The sequence below is a fragment of the Heptranchias perlo genome, chromosome 40 (assembly GCF_035084215.1).
Source record: "Heptranchias perlo isolate sHepPer1 chromosome 40, sHepPer1.hap1, whole genome shotgun sequence".
Classification (NCBI taxonomy): Eukaryota; Metazoa; Chordata; class Chondrichthyes; order Hexanchiformes; family Hexanchidae; genus Heptranchias; species Heptranchias perlo.
In genome coordinates, this window is record NC_090364.1 from 19,625,124 (window position 1) to 19,644,264 (window position 19,141).

General features: G+C 45.5%; 1 protein-coding gene across 1 annotated transcript in view; it reads left to right on the forward strand.

Annotated features, from left to right (window-relative positions):
- si:ch211-243a20.4 (uncharacterized) overlaps window positions 1–19,141 on the forward strand; it is an 81,365-nt gene that overhangs the window by 59,783 nt on the left and 2,441 nt on the right. The window contains exon 6 of the mRNA XM_067974731.1: window positions 18,489–18,581. Coding sequence (XP_067830832.1) covers window positions 18,489–18,581 — 93 coding nt within the window. The remainder of the gene's footprint in view (window positions 1–18,488; window positions 18,582–19,141) is intronic.

Genomic DNA, 19,141 nt, shown 5'->3' on the forward strand with positions numbered 1-19,141 from the left:
TGAGTGTGTTATATAGGGAGTAACAGAGAGTGGGAGTGTGTATTATGGGGATTAACAGAGAGTGGGAGTGTGTATTATGGGGCGTCACAGAGAGTGGGTGTGTGTATTATGGGGATTAACAGAGAGTGGGAGTGTGTATTATGGGGAGTAACAGAGACTGGGAGTGTGTCTTATAGGGTGTAACAGAGAGTGGGAGTGTGTATTATAGTGAGTAACAGAGAGTGGGTGTGTGCATTATAGGGAGTCACAGAGAGTGGGAGTGTGTATTATAGGGATTAACAGAGAGTGGGACTGTGTATTATAGGGAGTAACAGAGACTGGGAGTGTGTCTTATCGGGAGTAACAGAGAGTGGGAGTGTGTATTATAGGGAGTAAGAGAGTGGGAGTGTGTATTGTCGGGAGTAATAGAGACTGGGAGTATGTATTATAGGGAGTAACAGACACTGTGAATGTGTTATATAGGGAGTAACAGGGAGTGGGAGTGTGTATTATAGGGAGCAAGAGAGTGGGAATGCATATTATAGGCAGTAACAGAGAGTGGGAGTGTGTATTATAGGGAGTACGAGAGTGGGAGTGTGTATTATAGGGAGTAACAGAGAGTGGGAGTGTGTATTATTGGGAGTAACAGAGAGTGGGAATGTGTATTATAGGGAGTAACAGAGACCTGAAGTGTGTTATGTAGGGAGTAACAGAGAGTGGGAGTGTGTATTATATGGAGTTAGATAGAGTGGGAATGTGTATTATAGGTAGTAACAGAGAGTGGGAGTGTGTATTATGGGGAGTAACAGCGAGTGGGAGTGTGTATTATAGGGAGTAACAGAGACTGGGAGTTTGTCTTATCGGGAGTAACAGAGAGTGGGAGTATGTATTATTGGGAGTAAGAGAGTGGGAGTGTGTATTATAGGGAGTAACAGAGAGTGGGAGTGTGTATTATAGGGAGTAAGAGAGTCGGAGTGTGTATTATTGGGAGTATCAGAGAGTGGAAGTGTATGTTATTGGGAGTAAGAATGTGGGAGTGTGTGTCTTATAGGGAATAATAGAGACTGGGAGTGTGTTATGTCGGGAGTAACAGAGAGTGGGAGTGTGTATTCTAGGGAGTAATAGAGACTGGGAGTGTCTTTTAAAGGGAGCAACAGAGACTGGGAGTGTGTATTATAGGGAGTAACAGAGAGTGGGAGTGTGTATTATAGGGAGTAACAGAGAGTGGGAGTGTGTATTATGGGGAGTAACAGAGAGTGGGAGTGTGTATTATAGGTAGTAATAGAGAGTGGGAGTGTGTATTATAGGGAATAATAGATAGTGGGAGTGTGTGTTATAGGGAGTAACAGAGAGTGGGAGTGTGTATTATAGGGAGTAACAGAGAGTGGGAGTGTGTATCATAGGGAGTAACTGAGAGTGGGAGTTTGTATTATAGGGAGTAACAGAGAGTGCGAGTGTGTATTATAGGGAGTAACAGAGAGTGGGAGTGTGTATTATCGGGAGTAACAGAGAGTGGGAGTGTGTATTATAGGGAGTAACAGAGAGTGGGAGTGTGTATCATAGGGAGTAACTGAGAGTGGGAGTTTGTATTATAGGGAGTAACAGAGAGTGTGAGTGTGTATTATAGGGAGTAACAGAGACTAGGACTGTGTATTATCCGGAGTAACAGAGACTGGGAGTGTGTATTCTAGAGAGTAACAGAGATTGGGAGTGTGTATTATAGCGAGCAAGAGAGTGGGCATGTATGTTATAGGGAGTAACAGAGAGTGGGAATGTGTATTATAGGGAGTAAGAGAGTGGGAGTGTGTATTGTCGGGAGTAATAGAGACTGGGAGTATGTATTATAGGGAGTAACAGACACTGTGAATGTGTTATATAGGGAGTAACAGAGAGTGGGAGTGTGTATTATAGGGAGCAAGAGAGTGGGAATGCATATTATAGGCAGTAACAGAGAGTGGGAGTGTGTATTATAGGGAGTACGAGAGTGGGAGTGTGTATTATAGGGAGTAACAGAGAGTGGGAGTGTGTATTATTGGGAGTAACAGAGAGTGGGAATGTGTATTATAGGGAGTAACAGAGACCTGAAGTGTGTTATGTAGGGAGTAACAGAGAGTGGGAGTGTGTATTATATGGAGTTAGATAGAGTGGGAGTGTGTATTATAGGGAGTAACAGAGAGTGGGAGTGTGTATTATAGGGAGTAACAGCGAGTGGGAGTGTGTATTATAGGGAGTAACAGAGAGAGGTAGTGTGTATTATAGGGAGCAAGAGAGTGGGAGTATGTATTATAGGGAGTAATAGAGAGTGGGAGTGTGTATTATAGGGAGTAACAGAGAGTTGGAGTGTGTATTCTAGGGAGTAACAGAGAGTGGGAGTGTGTATTATTGGGAGGAAGAGAGTGGGAGTGTGTATTATAGGGAGTAAGAGAGTCGGAGTGTGTATTATTGGGAGTATCAGAGAGTGGAATTGTGTGTTATTGGGAGTAAGAATGTGGGAGTGTGTGTCTTATAGGGAATAATAGAGACTGGGAGTGTGTTATGTCGGGAGTAACAGAGAGTGGGAGTGTGTACTATCGGGAGTAATAGAGACTGGGAGTGTGTTTTAAAGGGAGTAACAGAGAGTGGGAGTGTGTATTATAGGGAGTAACAGAGAGTGGGAGTGTGTATTATAGGGAGTAACAGAGACCTGAAGTGTGTTATGTAGGGAGTAACAGAGGGTGGGAGTGTGTATTATATGGAGTTAGAGAGAGTGGGAGTGTGTATTATAGGGAGTAACAGAGAGTGGGAGTGTGTATTATAGGGAGTAACAGAGAGAGGGAGTGTGTATTATAGGGAGCAAGAGAGTGGGAGTATGTATTATAGGGAGTAATAGAGAGTGGCAGTGTGTATTATAGGGAGTAACAGAGAGTGGGAGTGTGTATTCTAGGGAGTAACAGAGACCTGAAGTGTGTTATGTAGGGAGTAACAGAGAGTGAGAGTGTGTATTATAGGGAGAAACAGAGACTGGAAGTGTGTTATTTTGGGTGTAACAGAGAGTGGGAGTGTGTATTATAGGGTGTAAGATAGTGGGAGTGTGTATTGTCGGGAGTAATAGAGACTGGGAGTGTGTATTATAGGGAGTAACAGACACTGTGAGTGTGTTATATAGGGAGTAACAGAGAGTGGGAGTGTGTATTATAGGGAGCAAGAGAGTGGGAATGCATATTATAGGCAGTAACAGAGAGTCGGAGTGTGTATTATAGGGAGTAACAGAGAGTGGGAGTGTGTATTATATGGAGTTAGATAGAGTGGGAGTGTGTATTATAGGGAGTAACAGAGAGTGGGAGTGTGTATTATAGGGAGTAACAGCGAGTGGGAGTGTGTATTATAGGGAGTAACAGAGAGAGGTAGTGTGTATTATAGGGAGCAAGAGAGTGGGAGTATGTATTATAGGGAGTAATAGAGAGTGGGAGTGTGTATTATAGGGAGTAACAGAGAGTGGGAGTGTGTGTTATTGGGAGTAAGAATGTGGGAGTGTGTGTCTTATAGGGAATAATAGAGACTGGGAGTGTGTTATGTCGGGAGTAACAGAGAGTGGGAGTGTGTATTATCGGGAGTAATAGAGACTGGGAGTGTGTTTTAAAGGGAGTAACAGAGATTGGGAGTGTGTATTATAGGGAGTAACAGAGAGTGGGAGTGTGTATTATAGGGAGTAACAGAGACCTGAAGTGTGTTATGTAGGGAGTAACAGAGGGTGGGAGTGTGTATTATATGGAGTTAGAGAGAGTGGGAGTGTGTATTATATGGAGTAACAGAGAGTGGGAGTGTGTATTATAGGGAGTAACAGAGAGAGGGAGTGTGTATTATAGGGAGCAAGAGAGTGGGAGTATGTATTATAGGGAGTAATAGAGAGTGGGAGTGTGTATTATAGGGAGTAACAGAGAGTGGGAGTGTGTATTCTAGGGAGTAACAGAGACCTGAAGTGTGTTATGTAGGGAGTAACAGAGAGTGAGAGTGTGTATTATAGGGAGAAACAGAGACTGGAAGTGTGTTATTTTGGGTGTAACAGAGAGTGGGAGTGTGTATTATAGGGTGTAAGGTAGTGGGAGTGTGTATTGTCGGGAGTAATAGAGACTGGGAGTGTGTATTATAGGGAGTAACAGAGAGTGGGAGTGTGTATTATAGTGAGTAACAGAGAGTGGGAGTGTGCATTATAGGGAGTCACAGAGAGTGGGAGTGTGTATTATGGGGATTAACAGAGAGTGGGAGTGTGTATTATGGCGAGTAACAGAGACTGGGAGTGTGTCTTATAGGGTGTAACAGAGAGTGGGAGTGTGTATTATAGTGAGTAACAGAGAGTGGGTGTGTGCATTATAGGGAGTCACAGAGAGTGGGAGTGTGTATTATAGGGATTAACAGAGAGTGGGACTGTGTATTATAGGGAGTAACAGAGACTGGGAGTGTGTCTTATCGGGAGTAACAGAGAGTGGGAGTATGTATTATTGGGAGTAAGAGAGTGGGAATGTGTATTATAGGGAGTAACAGAGAGTGGGAGTGTGTATTATAGGGAGTAAGAGAGTCGGAGTGTGTATTATTGGGAGTATCAGAGAGTGGAAGTGTGTGTTATTGGGAGTAAGAATGTGGGAGTGTGTGTCTTATAGGGAATAATAGAGACTGGGAGTGTGTTATGTTGGGAGTAACAGAGAGTGGGAGTGTGTATTCTAGGGAGTAATGGAGACTGGGAGTGTCTTTTAAAGGGAGTAACAGAGAGTGGGAGTGTGTATTATAGGGAGTAACAGAGAGTGGGAGTGTGTATTATAGGGAGTAACAGAGAGTGGGAGTGTGTATTATGGGGAGTAACAGAGAGTGGGAGTGTGTATTATAGGCAGTAATAGAGAGTGGGAGTGTGTATTATAGGGAATAATAGATAGTGGGAGTGTGTGTTATAGGGAGTAACAGAGAGTGGGAGTGTTTATTATAGGGAGTAACAGAGAGTGGGAGTGTGTATTATAGGGAGTAACTGAGAGTGGGAGTTTGTATTATAGGGAGTAACAGAGAGTGCGAGTGTGTATTATCGGGAGTAACAGAGAGTGGGAGTGTGTATTATCGGGAGTAACAGAGAGTGGGAGTGTGTATTTTAGGGAGTAACAGAGAGTGGGAGTGTGTATTATAGGGAGTAACAGAGAGTGGAAGTGTATATTATAGCGAGTAACAGAGAGTGTGAGTGTGTATTATAGGGAGTAACAGAGACTAGGAGTGTGTATTATCCGGAGTAACAGAGACTGGGAGTGTGTATTCTAGAGAGTAACAGAGATTGGGAGTGTGTATTATAGCGAGCAAGAGAGTGGGCATGTATGTTATAGGGAGTAACAGAGAGTGGGAGTGTGTATTATAGGGAGTAAGAGAGTGGGAGTGTGTATTGTCTGGAGTAATAGAGACTGGGAGTATGTATTATAGGGAGTAACAGACACTGTGAATGTGTTATATAGGGAGTAACAGAGAGTGGGACTGTGTATTATAGGGAGTAACAGAGACTGGGAGTGTGTCTTATCGGGAGTAACAGAGAGTGGGAGTATGTATTATTGGGAGTAAGAGAGTGGGAATGTGTATTATAGGGAGTAACAGAGAGTGGGAGTGTGTATTATAGGGAGTAAGAGAGTCGGAGTGTGTATTATTGGGAGTATCAGAGAGTGGAAGTGTGTGTTATTGGGAGTAAGAATGTGGGAGTGTTTGTCTTATAGGGAATAATAGAGACTGGGAGTGTGTTATGTTGGGAGTAACAGAGAGTGGGAGTGTGTATTCTAGGGAGTAATGGAGACTGGGAGTGTCTTTTAAAGGGAGTAACAGAGAGTGGGAGTGTGTATTATAGGGAGTAACAGAGAGTGGGAGTGTGTATTATAGGGAGTAACAGAGAGTGGGAGTGTGTATTATGGGGAGTAACAGAGAGTGGGAGTGTGTATTATAGGTAGTAATAGAGAGTGGGAGTGTGTATTATAGGGAATAATAGATAGTGGGAGTGTGTGCTTTAGGGAGTAACAGAGAGTGGGAGTGTTTATTATAGGGAGTAACAGAGAGTGGGAGTGTGTATTATAGGGAGTAACTGAGAGTGGGAGTTTGTATTATAGGGAGTAACAGAGAGTGCGAGTGTGTATTTTAGGGAGTAACAGAGAGTGGGAGTGTGTATTATCGGGAGTAACAGAGAGTGGAAGTGTATATTATAGCGAGTAACAGAGAGTGTGAGTGTGTATTATAGGGAGTAACAGAGACTAGGAGTGTGTATTATCCGGAGTAACAGAGACTGGGAGTGTGTATTCTAGAGAGTAACAGAGATTGGGAGTGTGTATTATAGCGAGCAAGAGAGTGGGCATGTATGTTATAGGGAGTAACAGAGAGTGGGAGTGTGTATTATAGGGAGTAAGAGAGTGGGAGTGTGTATTGTCTGGAGTAATAGAGACTGGGAGTATGTATTATAGGGAGTAACAGACACTGTGAATGTGTTATATAGGGAGTAACAGAGAGTGGGAGTGTGTATTGTAGGGAGCAAGAGAGTGGGAATGCATATTATAGGCAGTAACAGAGAGTGGGAGTGTGTATTATAGGGAGTACGAGAGTGGGAGTGTGTATTATAGGGAGTAACAGAGAGTGGGAGTGTGTATTATTGGGAGTAACAGAGACCTGAAGTGTGTTATGTAGGGAGTAACAGAGAGTGGGAGTGTGTATTATATGGAGTTAGATAAAGTGGGAGTGTGTATAATCGGGAGTAACAGAGAGTGGGAGTGTGTATTATAGGGAGTAACAGCGAGTGGGAGTGTGTATTATAGGGAGTAACAGAGAGAGGTAGTGTGTATTATAGGGAGCAAGAGAGTGGGAGTATGTATTATAGGGAGTAATAGAGAGTGGGAGTGTGTATTATAGGGAGTAACAGAGAGTGGGAGTGTGTATTCTCGGGAGTAACAGAGACCTGAAGTGTGTTATATAGGGAGTAACAGAGAGTGGGAGTGTGTATTATAGGGAGAAACAGAGACTGGAAGTGTGTTATTTTGGGTGTAACAGAGAGTGGGAGTGTGTATTATAGGGTGTAAGATAGTGGGAGTGTGTATTGTCGGGAGTAATAGAGACTGGGAGTGTGTATTATAGGGAGTAACAGAGAGTGGAAGTGTGTATTATAGGGAGTAACAGAGAGTGGGAGTGTATATTATAGGGAGTAACAGAGAGTGGAAGTGTATATTATAGCGAGTAACAGAGAGTGGGAGTTTGTATTATCGGGAGTAACAGAGACTAGGAGTGTGTATTATCCGGAGTAACAGAGACTGGGAGTGTGTATTCTAGGGAGTAACAGAGATTGGGAGTGTGTATTATAGGGAGCAAGAGAGTGGCCATGTATATTATAGGGAGTAACAGAGAGCAGGAGTGTGTATTATAGCGAGTAACAGAGACTCGGAGTTTGTATTATATGGAGTAACAGAGACTGGAAGTGAATTATATAGGGAGTAACAGAGAGTGGGAGTGTGTATTATAGGGAGTAACAGAGAGAGGGAGTGTGTATTATAGGGAGCAAGAGAGTGGAGTATGTATTATACGGAGTAATAGAGAGCGGGAGTGTGTATTATAGGGAGTAACAGAGAGTGGGAGTGTGTATTATAGGGAGTAACAGAGACCTGAAGTGTGTTATATAGGGAGTAACAGAGAGTGGGAGCGTGTAATATATGGAGAAACAAAGACTGGAAGTGTGTTATATAGGGAGTGACAGAGAGTGGGAGTGTGTATTATAGGGAGTAAGAGAGTGGGAGTGTGTATTGTCGGGAGTAATAGAGACTGGGAGTGTGTATTATAGGGAGTAACAGACACTGTGAATGTGTTATATAGGGAGTAACAGAGAGTGGGAGTGTGTATTACAGGGAGCAAGAGAGTGGGAATGCATATTATAGGCAGTAACAGAGAGTGGGAGTGTGTATTATAGGGAGTAAGAGAGTGGGAGTGTGTATTATAGGGAGTAACAGAGAGTGGGAGTCTGTATTATCGGGAGCAAGAGAGAGGGAATGTATATTATAGGGAGTAACAGAGAGTGGGAGTGTGTATTATAGGGAGTAACAGAGAGTGGGAGTGTGTATTATAGGGAGTAAGAGAGGGGGAGTGTGTATTGTCGGGAGTAATAGAGACTGGGAGTGTGTATTATCGGGAGTAACAGTCACTGTGAATGTGTTATATAGGGAGTAACAGAGAGTGGGAGTGTGTATTACAGGGAGCAAGAGAGTGGGAGTGTGTATTGTCGGGAGTAATAGAGACTGGGAGTGTGTATTATAGGGAGTAACAGACACTGTGAATGTGTTATATAGATAGTAACAGAGAGTGGGAGTGTGTATTACAGGGAGCAATAGAGTGGGAATGTGTATTATAGGGAATAAGAGAGTGGGAGTGTGTATTATAGGGAGTAACAGAGAGTGGGAGTCTGTATTATCGGGAGAAAGAGGGAGGGAATGTATATTATAGGGAGTAACAGAGAGTGGGAGTGCGTATTATAGGGAGTAAGAGAGTGGGAGTGTGTATTATAGGGAGTAGTAGAGAGTGGGAGTGTGTATTATAGGGAGTAAGAGAGAGTGGGAGTGTGTATTTTCGGGAGTAATAGAGACTGGGAGTGTGTTATATCGGGAGTAACAGAGAGTGGGAGTGTGTATTGTAGGAGTAAGAGTGTGTGAGTGTGTATTATAGGGAGTAATAGAAAGTGGGAGTGCATCATATAGGGAGTAACAGATTGTGGGAGTGTGTATTATAGGGAGTAATAGAGCCTGGGATTATGTTATATTTGGAGCAACAGGAAGTGGGAGTGTGTATTATAGGGAGTAAGAGAATGGGAGTGTGTATTATATGGAGTAACAGAGAGTGGGAGTGTGTATTATAGGGAGTAACAGAGAGTGGGAGTGTGTATTATAGGGAGTAACAGAGAGTGGGAGTGTGTATTATAGGGAGTAACAGAGAGTGGAAGTGTATATTATAGCGAGTAACAGAGAGTGTGAGTGTGTATTATAGGGAGTAACAGAGACTAGGAGTGTGTATTATCCGGAGTAACAGAGACTGGGAGTGTGTATTCTAGAGAGCAACAGAGATTGGGAGTGTGTATTATCGCGAGCAAGAGAGTGGGCATGTATGTTATAGGGAGTAACAGAGAGTGGGAGTGTGTATTATAGGGAGTAAGAGAGTGGGAGTGTGTATTGTCGGGAGTAATAGAGACTGGGAGTGTGTATTATAGGGAGTAACAGACACTGTGAATGTGTTATGTAGGGAGTAACAGAGAGTGGGAGTGTGTATTGTAGGGAGCAAGAGAGTGGGAATGCATATTATAGGCAGTAACAGAGAGTGGGAGTGTGTATTATAGGGAGTAACAGAGAGTGGGAGTGTGTATTATTGGGAGTAACAGAGAGTGGGAGTGTGTATTATAGGGAGTAACAGAGACCTGAAGTATGTTATGTAGGGAGTAACAGAGAGTGGGAGTGTGTATTATATGGAGTTAGATAGAGTGGGAGTGTGTATTATAGGGAGCAACAGAGAGTGGGAGTGTGTAATATAGGGAGTAACAGCGAGTGGGAGTGTGTATTATAGGGAGTAACAGAGAGAGGTAGTGTGTATTATAGGGAGCAAGAGAGTGGGAGTATGTATTATAGGGAGTAATAGAGAGTGGGAGTGTGTATTTTCGGGAGTAATAGAGACTGGGAGTGTGTTATATCGGGAGTAACAGAGAGTGGGAGTGTGTATTGTAGGAGTAAGAGTGTGTGAGTGTGTATTATAGGGAGTAATAGAAAGTGGGAGTGCGTCATATAGGGAGTAACAGATTGTGGGAGTGTGTATTATAGGGAGTAATAGAGCCTGGGATTATGTTATATTTGGAGCAACAGGAAGTGGGAGTGTGTATTATAGGGAGTAACAGAGAGTGGGAGTGTGTATTATAGGGAGTAACAGAGAGTGGAAGTGTATATTATAGCGAGTAACAGAGAGTGTGAGTGTGTATTATAGGGAGTAACAGAGAGTGGGAGTGTGTATTATAGGGAGTAACAGAGAGTGGGAGTGTGTATTATAGGGAGTAACAGAGAGTGGAAGTGTATATTATAGCGAGTAACAGAGAGTGTGAGTGTGTATTATAGGGAGTAACAGAGACTAGGAGTGTGTATTATCCGGAGTAACAGAGACTGGGAGTGTGTATTCTAGAGAGCAACAGAGATTGGGAGTGTGTATTATCGCGAGCAAGAGAGTGGGCATGTATGTTATAGGGAGTAACAGAGAGTGGGAGTGTGTATTATAGGGTGTAAGAGAGTGGGAGTGTGTATTGTCGGGAGTAATAGAGACTGGGAGTGTGTATTATAGGGAGTAACAGACACTGTGAATGTGTTATGTAGGGAGTAACAGAGAGTGGGAGTGTGTATTGTAGGGAGCAAGAGAGTGGGAATGCATATTATAGGCAGTAACAGAGAGTGGGAGTGTGTATTATAGGGAGTAACAGAGAGTGGGAGTGTGTATTATTGGGAGTAACAGAGAGTGGGAGTGTGTATTATAGGGAGTAACAGAGACCTGAAGTATGTTATGTAGGGAGTAACAGAGAGTGGGAGTGTGTATTATATGGAGTTAGATAGAGTGGGAGTGTGTATTATAGGGAGTAACAGAGAGAGGTAGTGTGTATTATAGGGAGCAAGAGAGTGGGAGTATGTATTATAGGGAGTAATAGAGAGTGGGAGTGTGTATTATAGGGAGTAACAGAGAGTGGAATTGTGTGTTATTGGGAGTAAGAATGTGGGAGTGTGTGTCTTATAGGGAATAATAGAGACTGGGAGTGTGTTATGTCGGGAGTAACAGAGAGTGGGAGTGTGTATTATCGGGAGTAATAGAGACTGGGAGTGTGTTTTAAAGGGAGTAACAGAGAGTGGGAGTGTGTATTATCGGGAGTAACAGAGAGTGGGAGTGTGTATTATAGGGAGTAACAGAGACCTGAAGTGTGTTATGTAGGGAGTAACAGAGGGTGGGAGTGTGTATTATATGGAGTTAGAGAGAGTGGGAGTGTGTATTATAGGGAGTAACAGAGAGTGGGAGTGTGTATTATAGGGAGTAACAGAGAGAGGGAGTGTGTATTATAGGGAGCAAGAGAGTGGGAGTATGTATTGTAGGGAGTAATAGAGAGTGGCAGTGTGTATTATAGGGAGTAACAGAGAGTGGGAGTGTGTATTATAGGGAGAAACAGAGACTGGAAGTGTGTTATTTTGGGTGTAACAGAGAGTGGGAGTGTGTATTATAGGGAGTAACAGACACTGTGAGTGTGTTATATAGGGAGTAACAGAGAGTGGGAGTGTGTATTATAGGGAGAAAGAGAGTGGGAATACATATTATAGGCAGTAACAGAGAGTCGGAGTGTGTATTATAGGGAGTAACAGAGAGTGGGAATGTGTATTGTAGGGAGTCACAGAGAGTGGGAGTGTGTATTATGGGGATTAACAGAGAGTGGGAGTGTGTATTATGGGGAGTAACAGAGACTGGGAGTGTGTCTTATAGGGTGTAACAGAGAGTGGGAGTGTGTGTTATAGTGAGTAACAGAGAGTGGGTGTGTGCATTATAGGGAGTCACATAAAGTGGGAGTGTGTATTATAGGGATTAACAGAGAGTGGGACTGTGTATTATAGGGAGTAACAGAGACTGGGAGTGTGTCTTATCGGGAGTAACAGAGAGTGGGAGTGTGTATTATTGGGAGTAAGAGAGTGGGAGTGTGTATTATAGGAAGTAACAGAGAGTGGGAGTGTGTATTATAGGGAGTAAGAGAGTCAGAGTGTGTATTATTGGGAGTATCAGAGAGTGGAAGTGTGTGTTATTGGGAGTAAGAAAGTGGGAGTGTGTGTCTTATAGGGAATAATAGAGACTGGGAGTGTGTTATGTCAGGAGTAACAGAGAGTGGGAGTGTGTATTCTAGGGAGTAATAGAGACTGGGAGTGTCTTTTAAAGGGAGTAACAGAGACTGGGAGTGTGTATTATAGGGAGTAACAGAGAGTGGGAGTGTGTATTATAGGTAGTAATAGAGAGTGGGAATGTGTATTATAGGGAATAATAGATAGTGAGAGTGTGTGTTATAGGGAGTAACAGAGAGTGGGAGTGTGTATTATAGGGAGTAACAGAGAGTGGGAGTGTGTATTATAGGGAGTAACTGAGAGTGGGAGTTTGTATTATAGGGAGTAACAGAGAGTGCGAGTGTGTATTATAGGGAGTAACAGAGAGTGGGAGTGTGTATTATAGGGAGTAACAGAGAGTGGGAGTGTGTATTATAGGGAGTAACAGAGAGTGGGAGTGTGTATTATAGGGAGTAACAGAGAGTGGAAGTGTATATTATAGCGAGTAACAGAGAGTGTGAGTGTGTATTATAGGGAGTAACAGAGACTAGGAGTGTGTATTATCCGGAGTAACAGAGACTGGGAGTGTGTATTCTAGAGAGTAACAGAGATTGGGAGTGTGTATTATAGGGAGCAAGAGAGTGGGCATGTATGTTATAGGGAGTAACAGAGAGTGGGAGTGTGTATTATAGGGAGTAAGAGAGTGGGAGTGTGTATTGTCGGGAGTAATAGAGACTGGGAGTATGTATTATAGGGAGTAACAGACACTGTGAATGTGTTATATAGGGAGTAACAGAGAGTGGGAGTGTGTATTGTAGGGAGCAAGAGAGTGGGAATGCATATTATAGGCAGTAACAGAGAGTGGGAGTGTGTATTATAGGGAGTACGAGAGTGGGAGTGTGTATTATAGGGAGTAACAGACAGTGGGAGTGTGTATTATTGGGAGTAACAGAGACCTGAAGTGTGTTATGTAGGGAGTAACAGAGAGTGGGAGTGTGTATTATATGGAGTTAGATAGAGTGGGAGTGTGTATTATAGGGAGTAACAGAGAGTGGGAGTGTGTATTATAGGGAGTAACAGCGAGTGGGAGTGTGTATTATAGGGAGTAACAGAGAGAGGTAGTGTGTATTATAGGGAGCAAGAGAGTGGGAGTATGTATTATCGGGAGTAATAGAGAGTGGGTGTGTGTATTATAGGGAGTAACAGAGAGTGGGAGTGTGTATTCTAGGGAGTAACAGAGAGTGGGAGTGTGTATTCTAGGGAGTAACAGAGACCTGAAGTGTGTTATATAGGGAGTAACAGAGAGTGGGAGTGTGTATTATAGGGAGAAACAGAGACTGGAAGTGTGTTATGTAGGGAGTAACAGAGGGTGGGAGTGTGTATTATATGGAGTTAGAGAGAGTGGGAGTGTGTATTATTAGGGAGTAACAGAGAGTGGGAGTGTGTATTATTGGGAGTAACAGAGAGTGGCAGTGTGTGTTATAGGGAGTAACAGAGAGTGGGAGTGTGTATTATAGGGAGTAACAGAGAGTGAGAGTGTGTATTATAGGGAGTAACTGAGAGTGGGAGTTTGTATTATAGGGAGTAATAGAGCCTGGGATTATGTTATATTTGGAGCAACAGGAAGTGGGAGTGTGTATTCTATGGAGTAACAGAGAGTGGGAGTGTGTATTTTTGGGAGTAAGAGAGTGGGAGTGTGTATTATAGGGAGTAATAGAGACTGGGTGTGTGTTATGTAGGGAGTAATAGAGACTGGGACTGTGTTATATCGGGAGAAACAGAGAGTGTGAGCGTGTACTATAGGGAGTAAGAGAGTGGGAGTGTGTATTATAGTGAGTAATAGAGGGTGGGAGTGTGTATTATACGGAATAACAGAGAGTGGGAGTGTGTATTATAGGGAGGAACAGAGACTGGAAATGTGTTGTATGGGGAGTAACAGAGAGTGGGAGTGTGTATTTTTGGGAGTAAGAGAGTGGGAGTGTGTATTATAGTGAGTAATAGAGGGTGGGAGTGTGTATTATACGGAATAACAGAGAGTGGGAGTGTGTATTATAGGGAGGAACAGAGACTGGAAGTGTGTTATATTGGGAGTAACAGAGAGTGGGAGTGTGTATTATAGGGAGTAAGAGAGATTGGGGGTGTGTATTATAGGGAGTAGCAGAGACTGGAAGTGTGTTTTCAGGGAGTAACAGAGAGTGGGAGTGTGCATTATAGGGAGTAACAGAGAGTGGGAGTGTGTATTATAGGGAGTAAGAGAGAGTGGGAGTGTGTATTATAGGGAGTAACAGAGAGTGGGAGTGTGTAACATCGAGAGTAACAGAAACTGGGATGTGTATTATCGGGAGTAACAGAGAGTGGGATTGTGTATTATCCGGAGTAACAGAGAGTGAGAGTGTGTATTATAGGGAGTAACAGAGAGTGGGAGTGTCTATTATAGGGAGTAACAGAGAGTGGGAGTGTGTATTCTAGGGAGTAATAGAGAGTGGGAGTGTCTATTATAGGGAGTAACAGAGAGTGGGAGTATGTATTATAGGGAGTAACAGAGAGTGGGAGTGTGTATTATAGGGAGTAACAGAGAGTGGGAGTGTGTATTATAGGGAGTAATAGAGAGTGGGAGTATGTATTATAGGGAGTAACAGAGAGTGGGAGTGTGTATTATAGGGAGTAACAGAGAGTGGGAGTGTGTATTATAGGGAGTAACAGAGAGTGGGAGTGTGTATTATAGGGAGTAACAGAGAGTGGGAGTGTGTATTATCGGGAGTCACAGAGAGTGGGAGTGTGTATTATCGGGAATAACAGAGAGTGGGAGTGTGTATTATAGGGAGTAACAGAGACTGGGAGTGTGTATTATAGGGAGTAACAGAGAGTGGGAGTGTGTATTATCGGGATTAACAGAGAGTGGGACTGTGTATTATAGGGAGTAACAGAGACTGGGAGTGTGTATTATATGGAGTAACAGAGAGAGGGAGCAAGAGAGTGGGAATGTGTGTTATCGGGAGTAATGGAGCCTGGGAGTATGTTATATAGGGAGTAACAGAAAGTGGGAATGTGTATTACAGGGAGTTAGAGAGTGGGAGTGTGTCAGTATTTACAGGGGGTCCCCGGGAGTGTGTCAGTATTTACAGGGGGTCCCTGGGAGTGTGTCAGTATTTACAGGGGGTCCCTGGGAGTGTGTCAGTATTTACAGGGGGTCCCCGGGAGTGTGTCAGTATTTACAGGGGGTCCCTGGGAGTGTGTCAGTATTTACAGGGGGTCCCTGGGAGTGTGTCAGTATTTACAGGGGGTCCCTGGGAGTGTGTCAGTATTTACAGGGGGTCCCCGGAGAGTGTCAGTATTTACAGGGGGTCCCTGGGAGTGTGTCAGTATTTACAGGGGGTCCCCGGAGAGTGTCAGTATTTACAGGGGGTCCCCGGGATTGTGTCAGTATTTACAGGGGGTCCCCGGAGAGTGTCAGTATTTACAGGGGGTCCATGGGAGTGTTTCATCTGTGACCACTGCACGAGATTCCTTCACGTGTGTACCAGATACCCTGGTAGCTGCCACGATACCTTCATCCTCCGGGAGTCCAACATCCCGCCCCTCTTCCACGCACCGAACACCTGCAAGGGTTGACTCCTCGGGGACAAGGGATACCCCCTGCACACGTGGCTCATGACACCTCTGAGGAACCCCACCACCGAGCAACAGCGTCGATATAACGACAGCCACATCACTACCAGGTCTACAATTGAGCTTTTGGGCTGCTCAAGATGCGCTTCAGGTGCCTTGATCATTCTGAGGGAGCGCTCCAATACGCACCAGACAGACTGGGACGCATTATAGTCGTGTGTTGCCACAACATGGCACAACAGAGAGGGGGCCGCTGGAGGAGGCCCCATCCACATCTGCCACCCACATTGAGGAGGAGGAGCTCGAGGAGGAACCCATGGGCAGAGCAGCGGCTCACCTGGCTGCTCGTGAGGCCAGGGAGTCACTGATATGTGAACGGTTCTCCTAACATCAGACAGTGTGACGAGTCCAGTCCTCACACCACCGGATAGAGCAGCAGCCACACCAGCCCCCTCCCACCCCTCCCTGGACATAAAAGTCCTGCAACTACACATACACCCACTGTAGGGTGACCCAATGGGTGGCATCAAGTGTGGGTGTTCATGGTGAACCTCATGAAAGGGCCTGTTACAGAAGCCAGTCAAGAATGGCCAAGACGAGGCAGTAATGGTGACAATAATAATATTTAATGTGAGTTTAACAAAAAGCAAATATAAATAAAAAACATGACCAACTGTCCAACACCCTTGTGCATCCCCTTCGTGCTCACAAATCCTCCGCCTTTCTCTTCCGACTACTCCCACGTGGTGCTTCCCCTGTGGCTGCAGCAGAGGTAGTGGCAGGTTGCTCTTGTTCATGCCCTGACCGATTCGATGCTTTGGGCCTACGCCCTCTGGGTTTCGGTGCCCGTGAGGGCCCTTCCACAGACTGCTCCACCTGCACCTGTGCAGGGGCAGACTCGACCACCTGGAGAGGAGGCAGCATTGCGGGTACTGGTTGAGAGGGGGGCAACGGGTGAGACGTGGGAGCACTCTGAGTGGCGTCCCCACTTCCATATCCCCTTTCACCATCATCCCTCTCCTGGGCCAGGCCCACATCACTCCTACCACCCTGCTGGACAACAGTTTGGAGGACATGTGTGAAGCCTTGTAAGGCCAGTGCTAGAGTATCTGCCTGCCTGTTAAAGACGGCAGAATGTTGTTCACCCTGAGTCTGAAGGGCCATTGTCAGGGCCTCAGTGGATTCATTTGTGAGCCGTGCTTGAAGCTCGATGGAGGCTAGCCTTCTCTCCATCGCAGACATTCCCGCAATTGCACGCGACACTATCTCAGAGATGCCCTCATGTTCCTGTGACAGTATCTCAGAGATCCCCTCCTGCCACCATTCCACTCATGCAGGAGTTGGACTTCTCCATCCTCTGAGCGATTGTGGAGAGTGTGCGTAGCACCTGTTCCAGTACCTCGCAAATGTGCTGCTGCCCCTCCATCATTCTCCTTTTAAAGGATGGCCCCAGGGTTCAGCATCTCCGTCCAGCTGAGCAGAGCCTGGAGAGGAGTGCTCCCACTGACGCGGACTCTCCATAGCTGCCCCTGCCACCAGGGTCTGCTCATGCTCAGGTGTGTTTGGTGACTCACCATGTGCGACCCCAACTGGTGGATGGCTCGCTCAGATGTGACGGTGCCCCCTCAGAGGCCGGCTGGTCCTCTGAGGAATCGCCCTCTGCCGTCACGGTGGTCGCTGAAGGCCCTGTAAGAGAACAGAAGGCAATATTAAGCATGATCACAGATGTGTCATGTGGCGATGAGCATACTGAGGTGCTGAAGATGGCGAGGGCTGTTAACATCAATTCATATTGTGTGTGCTGAATGTTAAAGTTCTGTCACCAGACGTTTGTCGGGTGCCAGTCTCAGCGTCCCTGATGGACAGGCACTCGAGTGTTCGGCTCAGCTCCAGCGCCTCCTGCTCCGTGTCTGTGAGCACGACCAGATGTTGCGGCCTCCCCTCCGGCCCTCTCCCGTACATTCTGGGCTCTCTTCTCCTATAAGGGGAGAAAGTACAGACGTGTGAGTGGGTGAAGGTGACCTGGCCAATCACTGAATGCATTGGTCTGGGTGCGGCTGACCGTGAAAGAGATGCATCAGAGGGTGAGTATGAGACGGAGCCATGACATTGGATGAGGATTGGGCTGAGTGGTAGTGGTGGGCTGAGTAATGGGGAGGTGAGGAAATGCTGAGGAAGTGCAGGTAAGTTGAGGATGAGCTTTGAGTGGGTGTGAGGAGTGATGTGAGAGTAGTGTTGGCAGTGTAGAATGAGTTGTGGGGTGGGGGCGGAGAATGAGTAAGTGTACACACTTTGACTGACCTCGTCAGGTCATTGAAGCGCTTCCTGCACTGGACCCAGGTGCGGGATGTGTTGCTGCTGCTGGTGACCTCCTCTACAACCTCGAGCCAGGCCGCCTTGGTGGCAGAGGCAGGCCACTTCCTCCCGTCCGCTGGGTAAAAGACATCCCTCCTCCTCCTCACCCCGTCCAGTAGGACCTGGAGTGAGGCATCAGTGAACCTGGGATCAGCCTTTCCCCCTGTTATAACTCCCACTGACTTACAGCACCGACTGTCTGTTAGTTACTAACTCCCACTGACTTACAGCTTTTTAAAGTCATTAAACTAAGTTCAATTTCAGTTTAAAATAAAACACATGTTCTACTTACAAGTCAGTTCCCCACACTCACCAAATTCCCTGTTGAATGTCCTCACAGTGTCAATGTTTCACTCCGTTAGAGATTCTTTCCCAATCTCGGTGCTCCGGCTCACCGATCCCTTTTTCCTGAGCTATGTCCCTCCTCTGTCCCACTGAGCGAGGTGGGGGATAACAGTGTGCTCCGTTCTGACATTAATACCCTGTCTGACTGCCACAAGGGGTCCAGCAAGAGTTGCTGAAGGAGGTGCCCACACTCTCAATTCAAAGTTACACCCTCTCCCCTTCCCCCCGACCTTCCAGTGACACCGGACCCCACTGGACACTTCACTCAATCAATCCCAGGAACTGAGCAGAGTTGCTGGGTTGAACTTGTGAATGCACCGTACTTTGTAGTAATGTGAAACCCCTCAATGTCCTCTCTCTCTGCAGGGCCTCCAGGCACACCGGGAGTCATTATACACCACTCTCCACAGCGACAAAATCAAGAACCACAAGAGTTCCACAGGAAATGAATCACCAAAGGTGTGTGTAACTATTTAAACCTTCCTCCTGACATTTGTTTTCCCTCTCAGGATGTGGGCGTCGCTGGCGAGGCCGGCATTTATTGCCCATCCCTAATTGCCCTTGAGAAGGTGGTGGTGAGCCTCCTTCTTGAACCGCTGCAGTCCGTGTGGTGATGGTTCTCAACCTGTTGACTGGTCTCACTGACTGACCAGTGGATGGATCTATCAGGTGATCTCTCTAACCAGTGGATGGATCTATTGGGTTCTCTCTCTGACCACTGTGGATCTGTTGGGTGATCTCTCTGACCAGTGGATGGATCTGCTGAAAAGACAGAACTGTGTGATTTCTGAGCTGTGTCCATCTGGTATTTTGTAGGAAGTTGCTGGAAGATTTACTTGTGGTGTTTGCAGCGAAAGCTGAGAAATGTCAGAATTTATATTTTCCTGAGTGGGTCCAAATCTGGTGGCCGTCCTGCCTGAGATGTGTGAGGAATGTGTCATCTGTAGAAACACACATCCTGCCTTGTGATCATATTATTCCCTTTGCTGCTCTCCTCAGGACACCCGCCCTTGTGGCTC